At 39.1% G+C, this 22,477-nt stretch overlaps 1 protein-coding gene across 6 annotated transcripts in view; it reads left to right on the top strand.

The window, feature by feature from the left end:
• LOC115216340 (spectrin beta chain, non-erythrocytic 1) overlaps nt 1-22,477 on the top strand; it is a 242,972-nt gene that overhangs the window by 36,726 nt on the left and 183,769 nt on the right. For all 6 annotated transcript variants that reach the window (XM_029785570.2, XM_036506463.1, XM_036506462.1 and 3 more), the window contains exon 2: nt 22,058-22,182. In XM_029785570.2, the coding sequence (XP_029641430.1) occupies nt 22,078-22,182 (105 nt within the window). In that variant the 5' untranslated portion in view covers nt 22,058-22,077. The remainder of the gene's footprint in view (nt 1-22,057; nt 22,183-22,477) is intronic.

Genomic DNA, 22,477 nt, shown 5'->3' on the forward strand with positions numbered 1-22,477 from the left:
CTAAAACTTAATCTGACTGAAAAGTTGATCAAGTTGCAACAGAGTATGAGACTTCATTTAGTCAAATTTTTCTAGCTGAAAATGAACTTCATCTTATTAACTTCTGTTGTAAAAGTAGTTGTTGTCTCCTTAGCTGAACAAAGCTATGATCAAAGGCACACCAGTCGTGACGATCCTGTCCCTTCTTTAGATATAGAATTACATTGTCTAGGAGGGTAATAGAGATCTGGACTGCTACTTCTAATAAGCTAAGTGACCATGTAGTCTTCATTGTGGACTTGCAGAACCACTAGACAGCAACAGTGATCACTGTTTGGAATAGTATTTAAGCAGGGCTATAGGTATCATTGATGGTGACTAGTTTCAGCAAGATCTTTTGCGTGAGATTCTTCGAACCAAGTCAACTGGTAGGAAATCTAGGGCTAGACCAATCTGGTTGGATAATATTCATTATCATAGTTCATCATGCTTGGGAATCCAGCTGTTATATGTAATGACAGTTGTTCTTGATAGGATCCTATGTAAGGGGTGCTTGAGGGTTGTACTCCCACAACCCTCCCAGCAATAGTAGGTGAAGGTGGGTGATTACTTAATTGTCTTGAATATGTCTTACACAACAGCTTTTATATGTTGGTAGATAAATATCTTAAAAGCTCATGAAAGCCACTGTCATTGTGTTGAAGTGCTGCTAAGTCTTACCCTCTGGAGGATTTAAACTCACCACTTGAAGTGCAAAAACACTAAACAATTATAGTTCCTGTAGTACTTTTATCAGAAGTCGGTGCTCCAGCATGGCCACAGTCACATGACTGAAACGAGTAAAGAGATTCTCAATGCACCTATTACATCTTACTGGTTTGTGAGTACCATTACCATAGTAAACTGGCTGAACTCACCATAAATATAAATGTTGCTTCCCTTTTCTCCTCACTACAGTCTGTAGAGTTGCTATGCCCAACTTTATATATATATATATATATATTATATATATATATATATCTATATATATATATATAATATATATATATATAAAGTGCCCTGAGAAAAATGTTGGGCATAAGAAGCATCGGATGCAGCATGCAGGAGAGACGTTTGCCTTGGTATGGTCATGTACTATGGATGGATGAGGAGAGATGTGTGAAGAAGTGCCACTCCCAAACTGTTGAAGGAATCCGGGGTAGAGGTAGATCCAGGAAGACATAGGACGAGGTGGTCAAGCATGACCTTCGTACGTTGAGCCTCACAGAGGCTATGACGAAAGACCGAGACCTCTGGAGATATGCTGTGACTTCGATGACCCGACAAATGAAGTGAGTCCATGGCTCGCAAGACGGCCTACTGTGCTAACCTTGGATCGTAGAGTGACCTGCTGTTCTTGAGGAAACCTATTGAGTCAAGTACGTTAGCACCAACATCAAAATGAAAATCAAATGGAAATTGTATTTAAGATACCCGTGCCGGTGACATGTTAAAAGCACCATCCAAACGTGGCAGTTGCCAGCGCCGCCTAACTGGTGTCCGTGTCGGTGACATGTAAAAGCACCAACCGATCGTGGCCGTTTGCCGGCCTCGTCTAGCCCCTGTGCCAGTGGCAAATAAAAAGCACCCACTACACTCATGGAGTGGTTGGCTTTAGGAAGGACATCCAGTTGTAGAAACACTGCCAGATCAGACTGGAGCCTGGTGCAGCCTCCTGGCTTCCCAGACCCCAGTCGAACCATTCAACCCATGCTAGCATGGAAAACGGACATTAAACGATGATGATGATATATATATGCACACACACACACAATGATTTTAGAATTAACCCTCTGTCTCATTACCAATGCCAGTGGTATATGAAAAGCATCCTTCGAACACTGGGTCTCATGGAGGTAATAAGCGACTGAGACCTTTGGCCGTGGCACTTTGTCTTGGCCTTTCATTGCTTAAGATCTTAGTTTGTTGATACAAGGTATTCATATGAAGTTTCCTGGTTAGTTCTTCAGCTTCTTGTGCAATGTTGTCTTGCCACATTTCCTCATCTCTTTTAATCTATCCTTTCTCTATACCTTAAGGCATCCATACATCAATGTCTCTGAATTTTATCTTTGGATTAATGAATGGTGTAATTGACCTCTAAGCTTGTGCTCTGCTTTCATTCAAGTGCATTATACTTCCTTCTCTTTCCTGGCTAGGAACCACTGCCTCTCCAAGGTTTTGTGAATTCCCCTAAGTGTTTGAATTTTCTATAAGTTTTTTCCAGGATCAAGTGATTAACCCAATTCCAAACCTTCAAAACCTTCCATAGATCTTAAATATTTCCTTCTTCTAATCCAATAAGTTTCCAAACTTCTTGACCAATTCTGGTTTTGTTTTCTTTTTCTTATATCCTAGTAATTCCTTTGCCATGTCACTGTATGCTTCCTCCATTTAGGTATTCATGGTCAGGCTGAAGTATCTCTTGATTTTTATCCTTCAGTTTGTTTATCATTTCTCACTTCTTGATGCTCTCTTCAATTTCAGTCTGATGCTTGACTTCACCAAGCAGTGATCACTAGCAATGTCTGCTCCTCTTTCTACTCTGTCTCAGACTGAGGACCTGATCTTTTTGTTAATGAGCATTCTTTTGCCATTAAGTGACACCTGTATCTGTTTGCGTATCCTTTTGTGCACAAATTATATTCCTGTAATGATGAGCTAATTCATGGTGCAGAATTCACAGACCTTACTGTTCTCATTCCATTTCCCTTCACCATTGCTGCCCATCACTTCATGGTAAGGATCCAGATCATTGCCAACCATTACTTTGAAATCACTTGTTATGACTAGTATGTTGTGTCTGTGTACTTCTTCTATTGACTTTGCTCTGTTGGTGGGTTTGTATGCATGGATGACACTATCAACTTGATATGTCTGGAATAAAACCTCACACTGATGATTCTCTCATTGACTGATGACAAATCAATTAGTAATTCAATTTCATTCTTGGACAAGAATCCAAGATGGTCTCCCTGGTTGTGAACTGTTATGCCAGAACACTTCCATTTACTCTCATTATTTCCTAATATCTCAATATTCGTTTTTCCCTCTCTGGTGATCTGGCTGCTTTACCAGCTGTATGCATACTTCTCGCATTTCAGTTCCCTATGATGAATTTTATCTTTGGATTAATGAATGGTGTAATTGACCTCTAAGCTTGTGCTCTGCTTTCATTCAAGTGCATTATACATCCTTCTCTTTCCTGGCTAGGAACCACTGCCTCTCCAAGGTTTTGTGAATTCCCCTAAGTGTTTGAATTTTCTATAAGTTTTTTTTCAGGATCAAGTGATTAACCCAATTCCAAACCTTCAAAACCTGAAGGGGTTTGGTTTTCCTGGGACAATTGCAGTACTAGCCACTCTCATGAGCTCATTCTGCTTGGAATTTGAAATCAGTTTCATTCTTCTATGATGTTTTATGGCTTCCCAGCCTGACCAGCTTAGCTTATGATTCCCCTCAAAAGGGATGCTGAGAAGTTGTCTTGATATCCCATTGGTCATTTGTACCCCTACCATGTTAGTTATGATTAAGGTTGTGTTCACCCTGATTTTTGTCCCAAGGGAACACCATATTGATGTGACATGGAGTGTGACTACAGAGTTCACCCCTGTCTAGGTACTGAGCACCCTAAATCCATAGCTTTTACTGGGGCATAACACTCACTCATTTGTGACTGCTTAAAAACTATCAAATCAAAAATAAAGCTTCTCGCCAACTTTGAGTGGATACAGCTACCATTGGTTTGATGGAATTTCTCTGTGGGTAAATTGTAAGAAAATGTAAAGAAAACCATATTTCATTGCAGGCCTACATATTCAGATAATCTTTGGTTGAATTAATTTTGCTTGACATTTCTGCAAAACATGCTAATGCTGGAAAATGTTGTCACCCTTATGGTCAGTAGAATTTGTATGTATATTATCAAGTGATAATAAATGGATTGCTTTGTTTTGTAAGTGTTAAATGACTTAGACAAAATCATATATTTACTCAGTGTATGAAGGATATATTTACCTAGTATATGGCTAAGATTGTACAAATGTCTAAATGGAATATATTAAATAAACCTCCATGTGTTACATTACCATTTGACAAATATAGCCTGTGAACTCTTCTTGTGTACTGTGGTACTTACCATTAAAAGCAATTTATTGTAAGTATATTTCTGCTACTTGCTAAATGTTTCACAACAATGCTTTATTTATTTCGTAAATTTTTCTTCCACAATTGTGTACTGCTGATAATCATGCGCCATATATAAAATTCTTATGTTGCATATTAGCAAATAGTAATGTTTTTCTGTCTTAGGAAATTTTAGTGGGTTGGTTACACAAGTATTGTTCCCTACTGTCCTTACCAATTAATTCATTGCTAGATTTGATTTCAGTGTTATGAATTAACTAAATATTATCATCTCTCCACTGCTTATTACCTGGACCTAAGAAGCATCAGTTGTGGTGTGCAAGAGAGACGTTTGCGCTGGTATGGTCATGTGGCGAGAATGGATGAAGATAGTTGTGTGAAAAAGTGCCACACCCTAGCGGTTGAGGGAACCTGTGGAAGAGGCAGACCCAGAAAACTGGGACGAGGTGGTGAAGCACGACCTTCGAACTTTAGGTCTCACTGAGGAAATGACTAGAGACCGAGACCTCTGGAAGTGTGCTGTGCGCGAAAGACCCGGCAGGACAAGTGAGTCCATAACCCGTGGCCTTCTACATGGGATGGAGCCAGCCTACGTATGCATACCTTCCCTTCTTGGGACACAAAACTCTACTTGTGAAGACGTGATGAGGCAAGTGAGGATCAGAATCGAAATCGATCAATGGAAATTGCGGATGTGCTACCAGTGCCGGTGGCATGTCAAAACTCTGCTTGTGAAGACCCGTTGAGGCAAGTGACGATCAGAATCGAAATCGATCAATGGAAATCGATCAATGGAAATTGCAGATGTGTTACCAGTGCGGTGGCATGTAAGAGAACTTTCCGTTTCGCGACCGTTGCCAGCACCGCCCCGTTTCGTGTCCGTTGCCAGCCTCGCCTGGCCCTCGTGCCGTGGCACATAAAAAGCACCATCCGTTCGTGGCCGTTTGCCAGCTCTGTCTGGCACCAGTGCGGGTGGCACGTAAAAAGCACCCACTACACTCACGGAGTGGTTGGCGTTAGGAAGGGCATCCAGCCGTAGAAACACTGCCAGATTTGACTGGGCCTGATGAAGCCTTCTGGCTTCACAGACCCCAGTAGAACCGTCCAACCCATGCTAGCATGGAAAACGGACGCTAAACGATGATGATGATGATGATGATATACTTACCCATGTAGCCTATTTACAGCTAGGTGGACCTGGGTCATTGAAAATTATCTTTTTCAAGGAGCATAACTCACTTATTACCTGACACTTTACACACTTAACCATCTACCTCTGATTTTTCTGTATATTTTGTCAGTGTTTTTTGAAATGGTTAGAATCAAGAATCCGCTAACTATATAACCAATCTTGTGCTGACTACTTCAATTTATTTGTGTATTTTATTTATTTATTTTGCTGTAAGTGAATTTAAACAGTGGTCTATTGATTGTTGAATGAATTTTCTGTTCTTTTACTCTTTGACCATGAAGTGTTTCAATGGATAAAATGAATCTACTCTGAGAATAGAATTGATGTAATTTATATATTTCGTTTTTTGGATTTGGTTTGCAAGATTCTTTATATGAGTTCGTATGTTGAAGCATATTCTGTTGTGTCTGAGGAGAGTAATTTTCTTTTTGTGCCTCATAGCGTAATACACTCACCGGTAGAATTTCCACTTATTTCTTATTTTTATTTTCCTAAAATTTTCGTTGCATCTTGCAACCTTTTCAATAGTCTTGACTCTGTCCATTATTTACACTGTGTTCCTTTTTGTTCGTTTGTGCGCATGTGTGTGGGTCAGTGTGTGTGTATGCTTATGCATGCATGCATGTACATATGTATGTATGTATGTTTGTGTGTATGTATTCTGCATATTCATGTGCTTGCATGTCTGTGTTTGTGTATTTTCTATGTATGTGTGTGAGCGTGTGTTTGTATATGTATGTACTTCTGCCTCCTTGTGTGTGCATGCCTGTGTGTGTGTGTGTGTGTTTTGCAACTAGGTACCGTTTTTGTATGTATGGATGTGGCTCTCTGTATGTGTAGACCTGTGTCTCCATATGTGTCCTTGTGTAGAGTAAAGTGTGTGTGTATATATGGTTATGTGTTTCAGTCTCCATTTCCGTATGTGTGTTTTTCTGTTCTTATAACCTATGTACATATCCAACCTCTCATAGAGATGTCTTTGGATGTCTATGTGAGTATGGAAGATCTCCTCAGTAAAATCAATACTTGCAACTACTCCAACGACCTCACAGGTTGTGTAGTGGGTAGTATGGATGTGATTTCACTCTACCCATCAATAGACATAGATTTTGCTGTGAAGAAATGCATTCAGGTAATCTGTGAGAGTGAAGTAGAATTCCGTAAGGTCAACACGAGGGAACTGGGCCTCCTCCTCAGACTATGCTATGACAGTAACTATTTAGATGACCATGAGCTCAGTAGATTCTGCCCCACCAGGTTACAGAGGGGAAGACCACCCACCATCACTTCAGCAGTGAAGAAAAGCACCACAGAGCACTGGAGTGGCTGGACCGCACCCACCCAAAACCCTGAGAACAACAATCGGGTGAAAGAAATGATTGCATATGCAATAGAGGCCAGTGTAAAAACCACCTTGAAAAACCACATAGTAAATTTTAACAAAAAACTATACATGCAGGTTCAAGGCGTAGCTGGAGATGTGGCTGGCCTCTTCATGACATGGTGGGACAGAAAATTTAAACAGATGTTAGCAGAACAATCCACAACTCTTCTACTCTACAGTAGATATGTAGATGACATTAATATAATAGTTAGAACCAACTCTAGTGACGGTAATGTAGAGACTGAGAAGAACGTAATGGAGAGCATCCAGCAAATAGCTAACTCCATCCACCAAAGTATCAAGGTAACTATAGATTACCCCAGTAAGCACCCCAACAACAGACTCCCTGTACTTGATACTGAACATTGGTTAGAGACTGTGAACAATAGAGTGCAGCTCCTCCACTCTTGTTACATGGAACCCATAACTTTAAAATATGTTGTTCACAAGAACTCAGCTTTGTCACAAAACATGAAAATTAATATACTAATAGCAGACCTAGTTAGAATAATGAACAATGTGTCCCCACTATGCGAATCCTTTGAAATGAAGAAACATATACAGAACTTCATACACTGCATGCAGTTCTCTGGATATGATCAGAAAGATAGAGTTCGAGTATACAGGGGGGCTAGAAAGAAATTAGACAACATTATATGTAATGATATCAGTGGTACCTGCCCTAGATATAGAAACAAAGAATGGAATAGAATACAAAGAGCTTGTGACAAAGCAAACAGGGTGAACACGTGGTATAAAACCGACAAATATCAAGGAGTGATGTTTGTAAAGGCCACAGCCAATGGAGAACTAGCCCATAGATTTAGAAAAGCTCTGAAGGAGACCAAACTCAACATTAAAATTGTTGAAAAGCCAGGGAACTCTCAGATCACAACTATGTAGGATGTACCCTTTTGGGAATACCGTATGCACCGATGACAACTGCATGGTATGTTGGATTAGCCCTGGATTAACTGTATAACTCTGTGTTGGATTAACTGTATAACTCGAAATGTAGTTTACAGCATAAGATGCATAGAAGGTGCTTGTAAGGACATGAACATGACGTACATAGGGGAGACATCTAGGAGCATTGCGGAATGATTAAATGAACATCTGAGACAATATGACGGCAAAAAACAATTCTCCATACTCTACCACCATGGAGGCAACTTGGGTCAACTTGACATCTGCATCTTATCCAAGCACCCAAAAGACCCAACACTCAGACAAATACAGGAGTATGTCTTAATAAATGAAATTTCCCCAATACTAAATAGGAATTATACATAGTAGACATGATACCACCATACCTACAGTGTACACATGTAGAGTAGAATAGTTAGTGGACTGCTATGTAGATAGATGTATGTATGTGTGTGTATGCACATGTATTTGTTTTTGGTTTGTATGTAAGCAAATGGATATGAAAATAAACAGATCAACATACAGACGGATAGGTAAATAGGCTATAAAAACAGACAAGCACACATACGCAAATAGAGACTGAAACACATAACCATATATACACACACACACACTTTACTCCACACGAGGATACATATGGAGACACAGGTCTACACATATAGAGATGCACATCCATACATACAAACATGATACATAGTTGCAAAACACTCACTCACACACACACACACACACACACACACACACATGCACACACAAGGAGACAGTGGTGCGCACGTATACAAACACATGCTCAAACACACACATACAAAGAAAATACAGAAACATGGACATGCAAGCACATGAATATGCAGAATACATACAGATGCACACACATACATGCATACATATATACATATGCATACACACACATATATACATACACACGTACATACATATGTACGTACATGCATAGGCACACACACACATGCGCACAAACAAGCAAAAAGGAACGCAGTGTAAATAACATACAGAGTCAAGACTATCGAAAAGGTTGCAAAACGCAACGAAAATTTTAGGAAAATAAAAATAAGAAATAAGTGGAAATTTTAGCAGTGAGTGTGTTAAATTATAAGGCACAAAAAGAAAATGACTCTCACCAGACACAACATAGTAATTTGTATATTTATTAATTTTTCATGAAGTATTTTGTACTAATACAAGAAATCCTTATCACACTTCAAGTAAGATAGTGATTCTTCCCACCACTTCTTATCTAGTTTGTTGCATAGAAATTACTAAGTCATTTCTTTCCAGTATGACAGTATTGTGGTAACGAGGGTGTGATATTTATAACAATTCCTATCAACTGTGTTACATGCAATTTGTGTTAAATATTTTGTAACAATCTCTGCTGTTTACATAAGACTGTCAAAAAAAAGGCTACTGCATGACAACCAGTGTGTCTGATAAGGTTGAAATTTTAGCTTTAATCTGGATGACTAGTATTTTTTATTATTTTATTTATATTTTGCTACTATTATAAATCATTTTCCTGCCCTTTTGTCATATGAGAACACTATTCACCTTGTAATGCAGCCGGGAAAATTCTCACTGGTTTTGTCTCTGTGTAAACGTAGACATTTTGATCTCAAGTTTGTTAGCTATATTGTTCATAGTATAGCTATATATTTTGTGTATGTGTGTGTGTGTGTGTACTCAATGTGTACATGATACATGAATGTATTTAAGATGCATGCATGTATATATACAATGTGTTTGTGTGTATATATACATATGTATGTTCCTTTGAGTTATGGCCCAAAGGCTGTAGCCATACTGGGGCACTACCATTTTCATTACCTTTTCAATGGCCATTCTCATGTGGTTGGCTTTTGGTGAATGAGGGAGTTTGATATTGCTGTCTGCATTTGAGTTTCTTGCCACGATATCAGCTCATATGCAATTTTGGAGAGCAGAAGATCAAAGTCCTTCTTGAAAGCATCTACCCCAATTCCATTTAGATCCCCAAGGATTTTCAGTAGGCATTAAACAAATGTGGGTCCTTAAAACTCAAGCTATTGTAGTACATAGTCCTTACTTTTTATGAGATGGTTGGGACTTATTGCACTGTGCAATGGCATACTGTTTGGAGGTTAGTATAACTCTCAATGCCAAAGTTTGGTACCAAGCCCTCTAAAATCTTCCATATGTATATTGCTACATATCTTTCCATGCCTTTGCTCCAAGAAGTAGTGCTGTATTTCTTGCAGTCTCTCTCAGTAGTTCAACTGTCTCATTGAAGTAATCTTCCTAATGTAGCACCATTGAATTGCTTCAACTTCCACAAATAATTTGACATTGTTGGGTGAACATAGCTGAAAGCAGTAGTCCAGACAGCTGAGGAAAAACATTCTCTATAGGACCAACATAAATTCCAAGACCTTTGTTCTGAAAGTTCTCAGAATCTGTATACATTGTGTGCGTGTGTGCATGCATGTGTATATATATATTATATAATCATTTATCATTTAATATCTGTTTTCTATGCTGTCATAGGTTGGACAGTTTCATAGGATCTGATGAGCCACAGGGCCACGTCAAGCTCCAATGTCACCTTTAGCATAATTTCTATGGCTGGATGCTCCTCTAGTGCCTGCAACTTTACAGAGTGTCTGAGTGTGTTTTTTTTCATACCCTCATCACTAGTGAGCTTGCAAGACAATTTGAAAGGAGGGGGGCAATGCCGGTATGCCAGATGTTGAGAGGCTAAAGTGTGATAGAGGGACAAGTCCAGGTGTTGTGTTGTAGAGGAAATTCAAGGCTATGCTGCATTGTATAAGGGTGGGTGAATGTTGCTGGAAAGAAGACAAATGGTGGTGATGGAATTCCATATCATCTGAAAGTACAAAACAGTGCTTCTGGGACTGTATATTTGGATGGAGGGTGGAAATTTCTTCTGCTCAGGTGTGGTGCCAACTATGTCTATACAAGCAGGAGTGTAGGTACTCACAACACCATGGCTGCCAGATTGTGTTATGGAGTGGATCCTACTAGGTGGGAGGATTTGCTTCCTAAATATTTGGCTAAAGGAAGGACCATTGTGGCTGTTGAAGCTTTTGGCGAAAAAGAGGATATAGTATCACATAATGTGGAGGACAACTGGAGGTTCCTATGGGACAACCAGTTGAGGGCTACTGACCAGATCTGTGGCTGGTGCAAAATCCCTTCTCAACCTAAGGTAATGTGGTGGTGGAATAATGTAGTTGACAGGGCCATTAGGGAAAAGAAACAGGCTTGGAAGGACAGGAAGTGTGGTGGTAGTAGGGAACAGTATCAGATCACCAGAAGGGAAACTAGGAGACAGGTTCACTTAGCCAGAGAGGAAGCAGGTAAGAAAAAAATTTGTCAATGTTCTGCATCATGAAGACGAGAGACTTGAAGTGTCTCATATTGCAAGACAGTGTGTCTAGAGAGAATCATGATGTCATAGGAGAGAAATGTGTCTGCATGGATTATGAATCACTTGCATTAAATGATGTGGCCAAGAGAGAGACTTGGAGACGCCACTCTTTAATCACACTCTTCACAATATCCTGCCAGTTATATTATAGCATTTGAATCTCAAGGGTGTAGTAGCATTATAGTTAGCTGCTATGAGGGTAAAGGTGACGCCTTAGATAGAAACAACTACAGAGGTATTAAACTGTTAGGCCGTGTTATGAAAATTACCGAGAGGTTTATAGCTCAATTGATTAGAAATAGAATTAAACTAGATGAGATGCAGTTTGGTTTTGTATCTGGGAAGAGTACTACAGATGCCATCTTCCTAGGGAGATAGCTGGAGGAAAAGTACTTGGCCAAAAGTAAGCCATTGTACATAGCTTTCATTGACCTGGAGAAAGCTTTCGACAGAGTTCCCCACTCTGTTATATGGTTGTCTCTAAGAAAGTTAAGGAGTAGAGGAGTGGCTTGTTAGAGCTGTCCAAGCCATGTACAGTGGTGCTGTCAGTAAGGTGAGAGTTGGCCATGAATACAGTGATGAATTCAGCGTTCAGGTAGGGGTCCACCAGTGCTCAGTTCTCATCCGACTCTTATTCATTATAGTTCTCCAGGCCATAACAGAGGAATTCAAAACTGGGTGCCTGTGGGAACTACTATTTGCTGATGACCTTGCTCTTATTGCAGAATCATCAGCAGAATTGGAGAAGAAATTCCAGGTATGGAAACAAAACCTGGAATGAAAGGGCCTTAAAGTTAACCTAGCTAAGACAAAAGTGGTTGTTAATAGGAAAGAAAATAAAACTTTCTTTCCGTCAGGTAAATGGCCCTGCTCCATATGTAGGAAAGGAGTTGGAAGAAATTTCATTTGCTGCACCCAGTGTAAACTATGGACTCATAAGAGATGCAGTGGTATCACAGGTAGATTAAAAGATAAAGTAGTCTTTGTATGTGGCAGATGTGCAGGAACAATAAACACTAAGAGCACACAGGAATGAGATTCTCTCAAATACCCAGGAGGTTTCTTTGAGGTTGTAGACAGTTTCTGTTACCTAGGTAACCAAATTAGCAGTGGTGGAGGATGCTCTGAAAGTATTGTTTCCAGAATAGGAATTGGGTGGAAGAAGTTCAGTGAGCTATTAACTATGTTGGCATCAAAAGGACTTTCTCTCTCTCTGAGTGAAAGGTAGACTCTATGATGGAGGAAATGACAATTGACCGAGATGTCTAATGATACAAAGTTCTTGAGAAAACCTACCCATATCAGCAAAACTAAGTTCTAGAAGTGCAAACTACACTGCTACAGCTCTTCTCTTCTTCATATTTCCACTTCATCTATAAATGGCTATACTCCATGGTAGTGAGACATGGGCTCTGAATGCAGAAGACATGCATAGACAGGAGATAAAAGTAAGCAAAAATTGTAAAATGTGATTAAATACAAAACTGACCTATATTTCAATAACAATGCTATCAGATGTTCTACTAACTTACAGTGTCTAATTAAATATTCCAATATTTTCAAACAAAATAAACAATTTATCAGTCAATATAAAAAAAGTAAAAATTGAAAGAGAAAATATAACAATGAAATAATTAGTTGAAAATTAGAAGTATTACCCAATAGATTGAAATTGTATCCTCTATGTGGTTGCTCAACCTGCTAGAAATAGCAGAAATATCATTATTGACATAAAAATGAAGGGTCCAAAATATATATAATATAATGAAATTATTGTATACAGTGCTCAGGTGCACCACAACTTGTAAAAAGTGCGTATAAAGCATATGCAGTAATGTACAAATGTCTGTGAAGTGAACCATGTATGAGTCAGATACATGCTTGCGTGTGTATGGAGGGGAAAAATCAGGTATAGTGTTGGCAAATCTCAGGAAGCATGGAAGTTTTGCAGGATACAGTGCTCTGACAACTAACAACTGATGCCGGCAGTTTGTTCCATACTTCAACAACTCTTAGTGTGAAAAAATGTTTCTGAAAGTCATGTGAGCTGTGCTGTTTTCTGACTTTGTAAACATGTCCACAGGTGTTAGACAGGTGGAGTTTGAAAAAGGTGCTCAGTTATTGTTAGTAAGATGGTTAATAATTTTATGGGTGTCTGCCAAGTCAGCTGCCAGATGGAGTTTCAATGTATCCATGCCCAGGAAAGTAAGGTGTTCAGAATATGGTAAATGTTTGATGGAGAGTATTCTCTTGGTTGCTCATCACTGAACGGTTTCCAGATGATTAATATCCTGGGCAAGATAGGGGTTTCAGACCGGTGATGCAAATTCCAGGTGAGGCCACACCATAGCTATATAAAGCCTCCTCAGATAGATAGCCGGAGAGTGGCTCATAGAGGACTTGGTAAGTGATGCCAAGACACCCTCAGCCTTCTTCGCAATTTTAGCAATGTGTTTTGTCCAACGCAAATCACTGTCGACAATAATGCCCAGGTCATGTTCACAAGAAGACTTTTTGAGATTAGTGTTGTGGAGGGAGTAAGTAGACGCTGGGTTTTTCCTCCCAAAATGCATGGCGGTACATTTGTCCACAGCCAGCTTGAGTTGCCAGTCCATGATCCACTGCTGCATTGTGTCCAGGTCTGATTGCAATAAAGATCTATAGTGTACAGAATCTGTCCTCTTTATTTCAAGGTACAGCTTGATGTCCTCTGCATATTTCAGCACCGTGGCATTCTTTAAGTTGGCATCTATGTCATTAACATATGCAACAAATAAAAGGGGGCCAAGAACAGTTATCTTAACCCATGATGGGATAATTATGATTTCAATAGTTTTGATTATCATCATCATCATCATTTAACGTCCGTTTTCCATGCTAACATGGGTTGGATAGTTCAACCGGGGTCTGGGAAGCCAGGAGGCTGCACCAGGCTCCAGTCTGATCTGGCAGTGTTTCTACAGCTGGATGCCCTTCCAAACGCCAACCACTCCGTGAGAGTAGTGGTTGCTTTTAAGTGCCACCGGCACAGGTGCCAAGAGAGGCTGGCAGCAGACACGATTGTTTGGCACTTTTTATGTGCCACCGGCATGGAAGCCAGTCAAGACGGCGCTGGCATCGGCCATGTTCAGATGGTGCTTTTTATGTGCCACCAGCACAGGTATCACAACTACAATTTCCATCTGATTTTTTATTTTGATGTTGATGTACTTGACTCAATAGGTCTCCTCAAGCACAACAGGTCACCCTACAATCCAAGGTAAGCACAGCAGGTCGTTCTGCAATCCAAGGTACTTTGGATGGGCTGGGGCTGCTATGTGAAACTGGTGCAGGAAACAGCCATGAACTCATGTTATTTATCGGGTCTTCGCAGTCACAGCATATCTCCAGAGATCTTGGTCTTTCGTCATTGCCTCTGTGAGGCCCAACATTCGAAGGTCATGCTTGACCACCTCATTCCATGTCTTCCTGGGTCTACCTCTACCCTGGATTCCTTCAACTGTTTGGGAGTGGCACTTCTTCACCCATCACTCCTCATCCATCTGTAGTACATGACCATACCAGCGCAAACGTCTCTCTTGCACGCTGCATCCGATGCTTCTTCTGTCCAGCATTTCTCTCAGGGCACTTATTCTCTGTCGTATGTGCACACTGACATTACACATCCAGCTGATCATGCTAGCTTCATTTCTTTCAAGCCTATGCATGTCCTCTCCAGTTACAGCCCATGTTTCACTACCGTGAAGCATGGCAGTTCACACACATGCATTGTACAATCTACCTTTCACTCTGAGTGAGAGACCCTTTTGTCACCAATAGGGGTAGAAGCTTTCTAAACTTTGTCCAGGCTATTTGTATTCTAGTGGTAACACTCTCTGAGCATCCACCCCCGCTACTAACTTGGTCACTTAGGTAGCGGAAACTATCAACTATTTCTAGTTTCTCCCCCTGGAGTGTGATGGAATCTGTTTGCTGAGTATCTGTGGTGTCTATTACCCCTGTGCATCTGCTGCACACGAAAGCTATCTTCTCGGTTAATTTTCCTTTGATGTTGCTGCACCTCTTCTGTGTTCATAGCTTACACTGGGTACATCTTATGGAGTTTCTACCTACATCTTTTCTACAGATCGAGCAGGGCCACCTACTTGAGGGGGTGTGTGATGAGTTCGCCTTCCTACTTACTAGAACTTTGGTCTTTGCTACATTGACTCTAAGGCCTTTTGATTCTAAACTTAGCTTCCACACACAAAATTTCTTTTCTAGTTCTTGTAGTGATTCTGCTATGAGGGCCAGGTCATCAGCATAGAAGAGTTCTCAGGGGCAACCTGTCTTGAATTCCTCTGTTATTGCTTGGAGGACTATGATGAATAAAAGGGAACTGAGGGCTGAACCTTAGTGGACCCCTACTTCTACCCAGAATTCTTCACTATACTCGTTGCCAATCCTAACCTTACTAATGGCCTCTCTATATAGGGCCTGTATAGCCCTTATTAACCATTCGTCTATCTCCAGTTTCCACATTGCCCACCAGATAAGGGATCAGTCTACAAAATCAGGGATGGCTTAGTAGGAAGAATAGGCAACAAATAATTTCTTTCACCTATAACCCTGGTACTCTTGAAAAGCGGGATGAATATCAGAGCTCCCTTTTTCATACTGCCTTAGTGTAACATAACCAACCATTCAGTGATAGATATAACTGATTACTAAACATGTAAGATTTTTATTGCACCTAAGAATTCAACCTTAAGTCAATTGTTTAATAAACAGAGAAAAATATACATACTGAACCTCAGCACAGTAAGTCTATCATTAGCAAGGGCAAGACAGAAATATTGAGGGAGAGCATGAGTGAGTGAGAGATTATGAGGATAAGGGTAAGAGAGGGACAGTGTGTGACTGAGTGAAGACTGTGCATAAAGATCATCATAAAATTTGGTGATGAAGACTAAGATAATAGTCCCAGCCACTTCTCACAGAAGTTGTGTTGAAAATCTTACAATTAACATCATCATTTAATATCTGTCTTCCATGCTGGCATAGGTTGGATGGTGTGACAGGAACTGATAAGCCAGAGGACTGCACCAAACCCCACTGTTTTGGCATGGTTTTTATGGCTGGATGCCATAAAAATGCCAGCTTTACAGAGTGGACTGGGTGCTTTTTACAGAGCACCAACACAAGATTGTCTCAGTAAATTTCATTATAAGCCAAACTTTTGAGTTACTATATCCTTAACTTAAAAGTTAGAGCAGAAAGACTGCATTCATAAAGAGGATGTAGCAAAGGAGTATAAAAAAATAGAAAATCAAAAGCAGGAAAAAAAGAAAAGAAAATATAAGAAAAAAGATCAAGGAAAAGGGCAGCAATATTCTGTGAGACCTAAAGAAAGTCGATTAGTCTACTAAATGTAAAAATCAAACTTAGTTGAATCATCAGAATTGAATAGTAGTTAAAACATCACATACTTCAGTTAGTACCAATTTCTTTGGAGTCACTAATTTTCAAAGTGGAAAAAAATTCAGACAACTTTATTTGGTCGGTGTTAATTATTCTAATCAGAATACTTTGAATAAACAAGAACAAAAATTACAATGAACAACTATTTTTTTTTTATTGTTATTACCTACTTCTAAGCAACTTGGCTGAATAACATTCAGTACAATCCACAGAGTGGATATTATCATTGCTGCCAATAGACCAATTTATCACTAAAAAGTATTGATGATCTGTGCCAGGAAGCTGTTATTATATACTATGCAAAACTTCATGGTTTAACCTCAAGTATTTCAAATATAAACAAAGAAGAATGAAGAGAGAAGTAACTTTATTTAACACATTTGCAATAAGTATTTACTCTTTACTTGTTTCAGTCATTTGACTGCGGCCAAGCTGGAGCACTGCCTTTAATCGAGCAACTCGACCCTGGGACTTACTCTTTGTAAGCCCAGTACTTATTCTATGGTCTCTTTTTGCCGAACTGCTAAGTGACGGGGACATAAACACACCAGCATCGGTTGTCAAGCAATGCTAGGGGGACAAACACAGACATACAAACATGCACACACACACATACACATACATATATATGTATATATATATATATATATATATATATATATACAACAGGCTTCTTTCAGTTTCCGTCTTCCAAATCCACTCACAAGGCATTGGTCGGCCCGAGGCTATAGCAGAAGACACTTGCCCAAGATGCCACGCAGTGGGACTGAACCCGGAACCATGTGGTTGGTAAGCAAGCTACTTACCACACAGCCACTCCTGCGCCTATGAAACAAAAAAAAAAACAAAATCTAAAAAATTCAGTTTTGTTCTTGTTTACATATATTTCATTTCAAATGCTTCACTTCAAGTGTTTTAAGGGTGCATGAAAATGAGCGGGAGGCAGAGTTACACTGTGGATGACAAGAAAAAGTGAGAAATGAATGATTGAGGTGGGCCAGTGTGGTGATTGCTTGAAATCAACTAATTCAAAAGGAATCGAGGCCACTGTAGCAGAAGTTGAAAAGGTAGAGTGAAGAGACACATCACATATGCGAATCCTAGGTTAGTTTGCATTGAAAAGTAATTCCATGCCATTCGAGTGGCCTTTTTTTGGGAGATGATCTAGGATGTCTGTATATGTTATGGAGGTACTGTATAAGATAGGAGCAATAAATACTCCATTTATACTTAGTAACTGTAGAGAGCTAAGGTGGCCAATATTTGTGATGAGAAATAATCAGATATTATCATTATTGATGATAGCCAAAAATTTGTAGCAATTTTGAGGGTTTCTTGTATTGTTCATAATTTTGTTCAAGGATACAAAATTATTTTCTTGACACGTAGTGATTGCATCCTCATGTTGCTGAAGGTGACACGATTATATACTGTCTTGTGTTACAATTTTAATCACTAAAAGCATTACAACCATATCAGGATGTCTATGCCCAGTTATTGATACTAACAGGAGCTGATCGGTCCAGCAGTACACCTTTTGCACATGACTCAATGCTTTGTCATTTCATTTAAAAGGCTTACTATTCTAAAGTCCAATCTAATTTCACCATATGAACTCTACTTTGATGTATTTTTGTGATGTTCAAATTTTAATACATGACATTTCATCCAAACCATCTGGATTACACGTTAGTTGAGGTGGTTATCTTTCTTGTATGTATAAGCCAATATATCAAAATGGGCTTTTTTGAACGGTGAAATTAAGTAAACATGGAGTAACATATAGCATTATTTTAAATTTTGCTTTAAAAAAGACATTATTTCATAAATATAAGCCTTAACTTATTACTAACCAATCAATCACAATAAACAATGTAACATACATTCTGATTTGAGCAGTACTTGAACAAGATATAAAGGAATAAAATGATGTGATAACCACTTTTAAAACATCAACCATACATTCTGAGTTTGTAGACATGCACTAAATTTTAATTCAATGATAAAAATGTAACCAGTATGAATAGATATGTCTAGTTTTCATTTACAAATACTTTCTAAACTAAACTTATTTAATCTAAATATGTTTGGGTAACTATATTGTCATTAATTTGATATGAGTTTAACCATAAATCAGAAAATAAATGCAGTAAATCTATAAGCAAAAAAATTATGGCACTTAAATTTTCAATCTGTTCAAACTATGTATTAAAAAAAGATTCTTTTAAAGAAAAAAAAATGTCATTTAGCAAAGAAAAAAATGAAGTGTGTAAAAAAAAATAGTTGTAAATATAAATATGGAAACCAGTCAATAATAAAAAGAATAATTGAATGGGTGTGTGAACAATACTAGTGTAGCAAAAGACAAACTTCAGGAAAGGTGACAATGTAATTGTTAACCTAGATTTAGTTATTCAAGTGCTGACATTCCAGAGTGCTAGGTTATAAAGAATGTTGCTTGGATAGATCTGTATACTCAACTCAATGCATATATCACCCACCACACATGAATGGCTTTTTAGTCTCTGAAACATAAGGTGGGGTAGCTTACATGCCATAAATACTTTGAGGTGGTTACCTGATTTTAGAGTGACATTTCTCAAGGATAGAGTAGCTGTCTTAATCTTTTGAGATTTTTGTAGTAAATTCCTAAACAATCTCAGTGTTAGATTTTCTTTATAAAAAAATTACTATCATATTTTACAAACTTCTGATTTAGTTTATTCAAATAAATAAGATAATCTTTCATGTGTACAATAACTATCACTGGAAAAGTTTTTATCATTTTTTATCCATCCATCTTCTCTGCTCAATATTTCTGAGAAAGTCAAAGGTTAAAGTCCTTGGGCACTTCCTCCATATAGTCCTATCAGAAACAACCACCATGACACTTTCTGGCTGGATTTCCAAGTGTAACCAACTGAGACCATGGATATTAGCCAACCACCTTGTTTTCAGTCTACCCCAAGGTCTCCTGGTTGGTTTGGTTTGAAGAATCCATCTTGTGATTTTTTCCTATGACATTTTAATCACATACCAATAGTACTGGAACTGTGACTTTTCAAAGTGAAGAAGTAGCAGCTCAACCTGGAGAGATTCCCAAATCTCCAAGATAAAGATACTTCAGAGATCCTTCTGAAGGACCCCATATCAGCCACTTGGGTAATGACCAAAAGAGTGTAATCCGAAACACAACATTCATTATCATAGGTTAAAATAAGCCAAATTGTAGATAATGAGTTTTGCTGTTTTCTAACTTCTTATCTGACTACCAAATGCTGGAGATGGCACATTGCTGTGCCAGCCCTTGCAATTCTATCTAATTTAGCCTCCTCCTTCCCATCATTTGTGAATACAGCCCTAAAATCCTTAAACTTCTCCACTTGATTCAATGATGTTCTACTAACATGCAGAATGTTACTGAGAAGACTTTCTTGAGAGAACCAATGTCTCAGTCTTCATCATCATTTAACATCTCTGTTCCATGCTAGCATGGGTGGGACGGTACAAGAGCCAGTCGGCCAAAGCCTGCACCAGACTTCTGTGATTGTTATGGCAGGATTTTTACAGCTGGATGCCATTCCTCAGCAGAATGTGAATAGTGCTTTTTATGTGGCACAAGCACAGGCAAGCTCAGTTTTGGCAAGGCTTTTACAGCTGGATGCCCTTCTGGAACCAACCACTTTACAGTGTGGACTGGATGCTTTTAAGTGGCACCTGCATTGACAAGGTCACCAAGTACATACAAGACAAAAACTTTTAAGAGGAGAGGAGGTATTGATGAAAAGGTTATAGTGAGACAGATATAGGTGTTTTGCTGAAGTGGAAGTACAAGGTTACCCAGCCAGAGAGAGAAAGATCAGGAATGAAGACAGAAACGGGTGTGCTACTGTCAAGAAAATACACATTTGCCCAACCTGAGGGAAGTACAGGAGGAGAGTGAGAGAGAGAGTGGGAGACCGCAGGATGGAGATGGTGGCAAAATGCTGGGCATGCTCATAAGGAACAGGGATCGGAATATAAATGAGATCATTGAGTAAAGGAAGAGAGATATATAGATTGTGGCAAGTGCCAGGGCATAGTCTTCAGGTTCAAATGCCATAAGTGAAAGGATATTGTGAAGGGAGTGTGATTAAAGAGTGCAAGTAAGAGGATAAAGACCTGGGTATTTATAGAGCTGGAGGGATAGGAATGATACAGCGGAACATGAGTATGAGGACAGGATTGGAGAGCGAGAGCTAGGGATAGTGTATGAAGGAGGAAATGCGAGAAAGAGATGTAAATTGGTTTGTTGAGGTAGGGTGAGGGAAAAATTTTTGTTACGTGTGTGTGTGTGTGTGTGTGTGGAACAGCCAGGTTGGGGGCTAGCAGATGGCAATAATAGAGCGAGACAAGGTATGTGGGTAGAATGCACAGGTCGGGGGGCAAGCAGAGAGCAATGATACAGTGGCACCAGGCCAAGAAGACAAGATTGGGGAGTGAGAGGTAATCATAGTACATGAAGTGGAAATGTGAGGAAGAGAAGGGATATAAAGATGTAGTTTGGTTTGTTGTGGTCGAGTGTGTGAGAGGTTTTCTACATAGTTCTTCTGGAACTGTTTCACTGTTGGACATAAGAGGTCTTAACTTCATATCGCCACACATTTCTGTCCCTTGTCATTACCTCCATCAGGTCCTTACCACTTCATCCCAGGTCTTCCTGGACCTCCCTCTTCCACAGGTACCGTCCACTTTCAGTGATGGGCACTTCTTTATGCAGCTGTCCTCATTCATACACATCACATGTCCAAACCAGCATAGTCTTCTCTCTTGCATACTATATTTGATTCCTCTTATGTCCAACTTTTCTCTCTACATTTGCACTTTGTCACACATGTTCACTGATGTTGCACATCCAACAGAGCATACTACCTTCATTTCTCTCCAGTCTATGCATGTCTTCTGCATTCAGAGCCCATGTCTCACTACCATGGAGTATAGCCATTTGTACACAAGCATCATAGAGTCTACCTTTCACTCTGACAAGCCACTCTTCTACTCCTAACTTTCTTAGAGACAACCATATAACAGAGCGGGGAAGTCTGTCAAAAGCTTTCTCCAGGTCAATGAAAGCTAAATACAACGGCTTACTTTTGGCTAAGTATTTCTCCTGCAGCCATCTCCCTAGGAAGATGGCATCTGTAGTACTCTTCCCAAATACAAAACCAAACTCCATATTTTTCTATTCCAAGAAACCAATAAATATGTTGAAACAGTTTTGTGTTTTGAAACTTAATGCTAATAAGTATGTGTGTATGTGTTGTTGGTGTACATTTCCTGCCTTACCTAAATATCTATGCTTTAGCTTTTTTGCTTGGAAATATTTTGCATGGGAGCCAGACCGGTGGCACTGGCAACAACCATGCTCGAATGTTGTTTTTCACGTCAATTTCTTTTATCTCTTATTTTTATATTTATTGCTTTGTTCAATATTATTTAATTTTTATTACAGATAAACAATAACAAAGAATCATGACTGAAAATTTTGAATCTCGGAGAATTAAGATCCTCCAGCAAGAACGTGTACAAATTCAAAAGAAAACTTTCACAAAATGGGCAAATTCATTTCTTGAAAAGGTAAGCAATATTCCATACCTATAAGATCGAAATTTTTATAAATTTTTTTTAAAGGTACTATTTATATGTGAGTGAGTGTGTGTGTCTGTGTGTGTGTGTATGGATATGAATGTAATTATTTAACATCCTACCTTCATACCATCAGCTATTGCCTGTTTGTTTTTCTTACATCCTTAGCACTGCAAACTTCTAACCTACTTGTACAATTCTAAGTTTTTATGGTTTCCCTCTGACTCCTACATATATATGCTTACTTTGCTCAGCACTTATCTGCAATCCAAATATGCTTAGGACA

This window comes from Octopus sinensis, linkage group LG10, assembly GCF_006345805.1.
Source record: "Octopus sinensis linkage group LG10, ASM634580v1, whole genome shotgun sequence".
Lineage (NCBI taxonomy): Eukaryota > Metazoa > Mollusca > Cephalopoda > Octopoda > Octopodidae > Octopus > Octopus sinensis.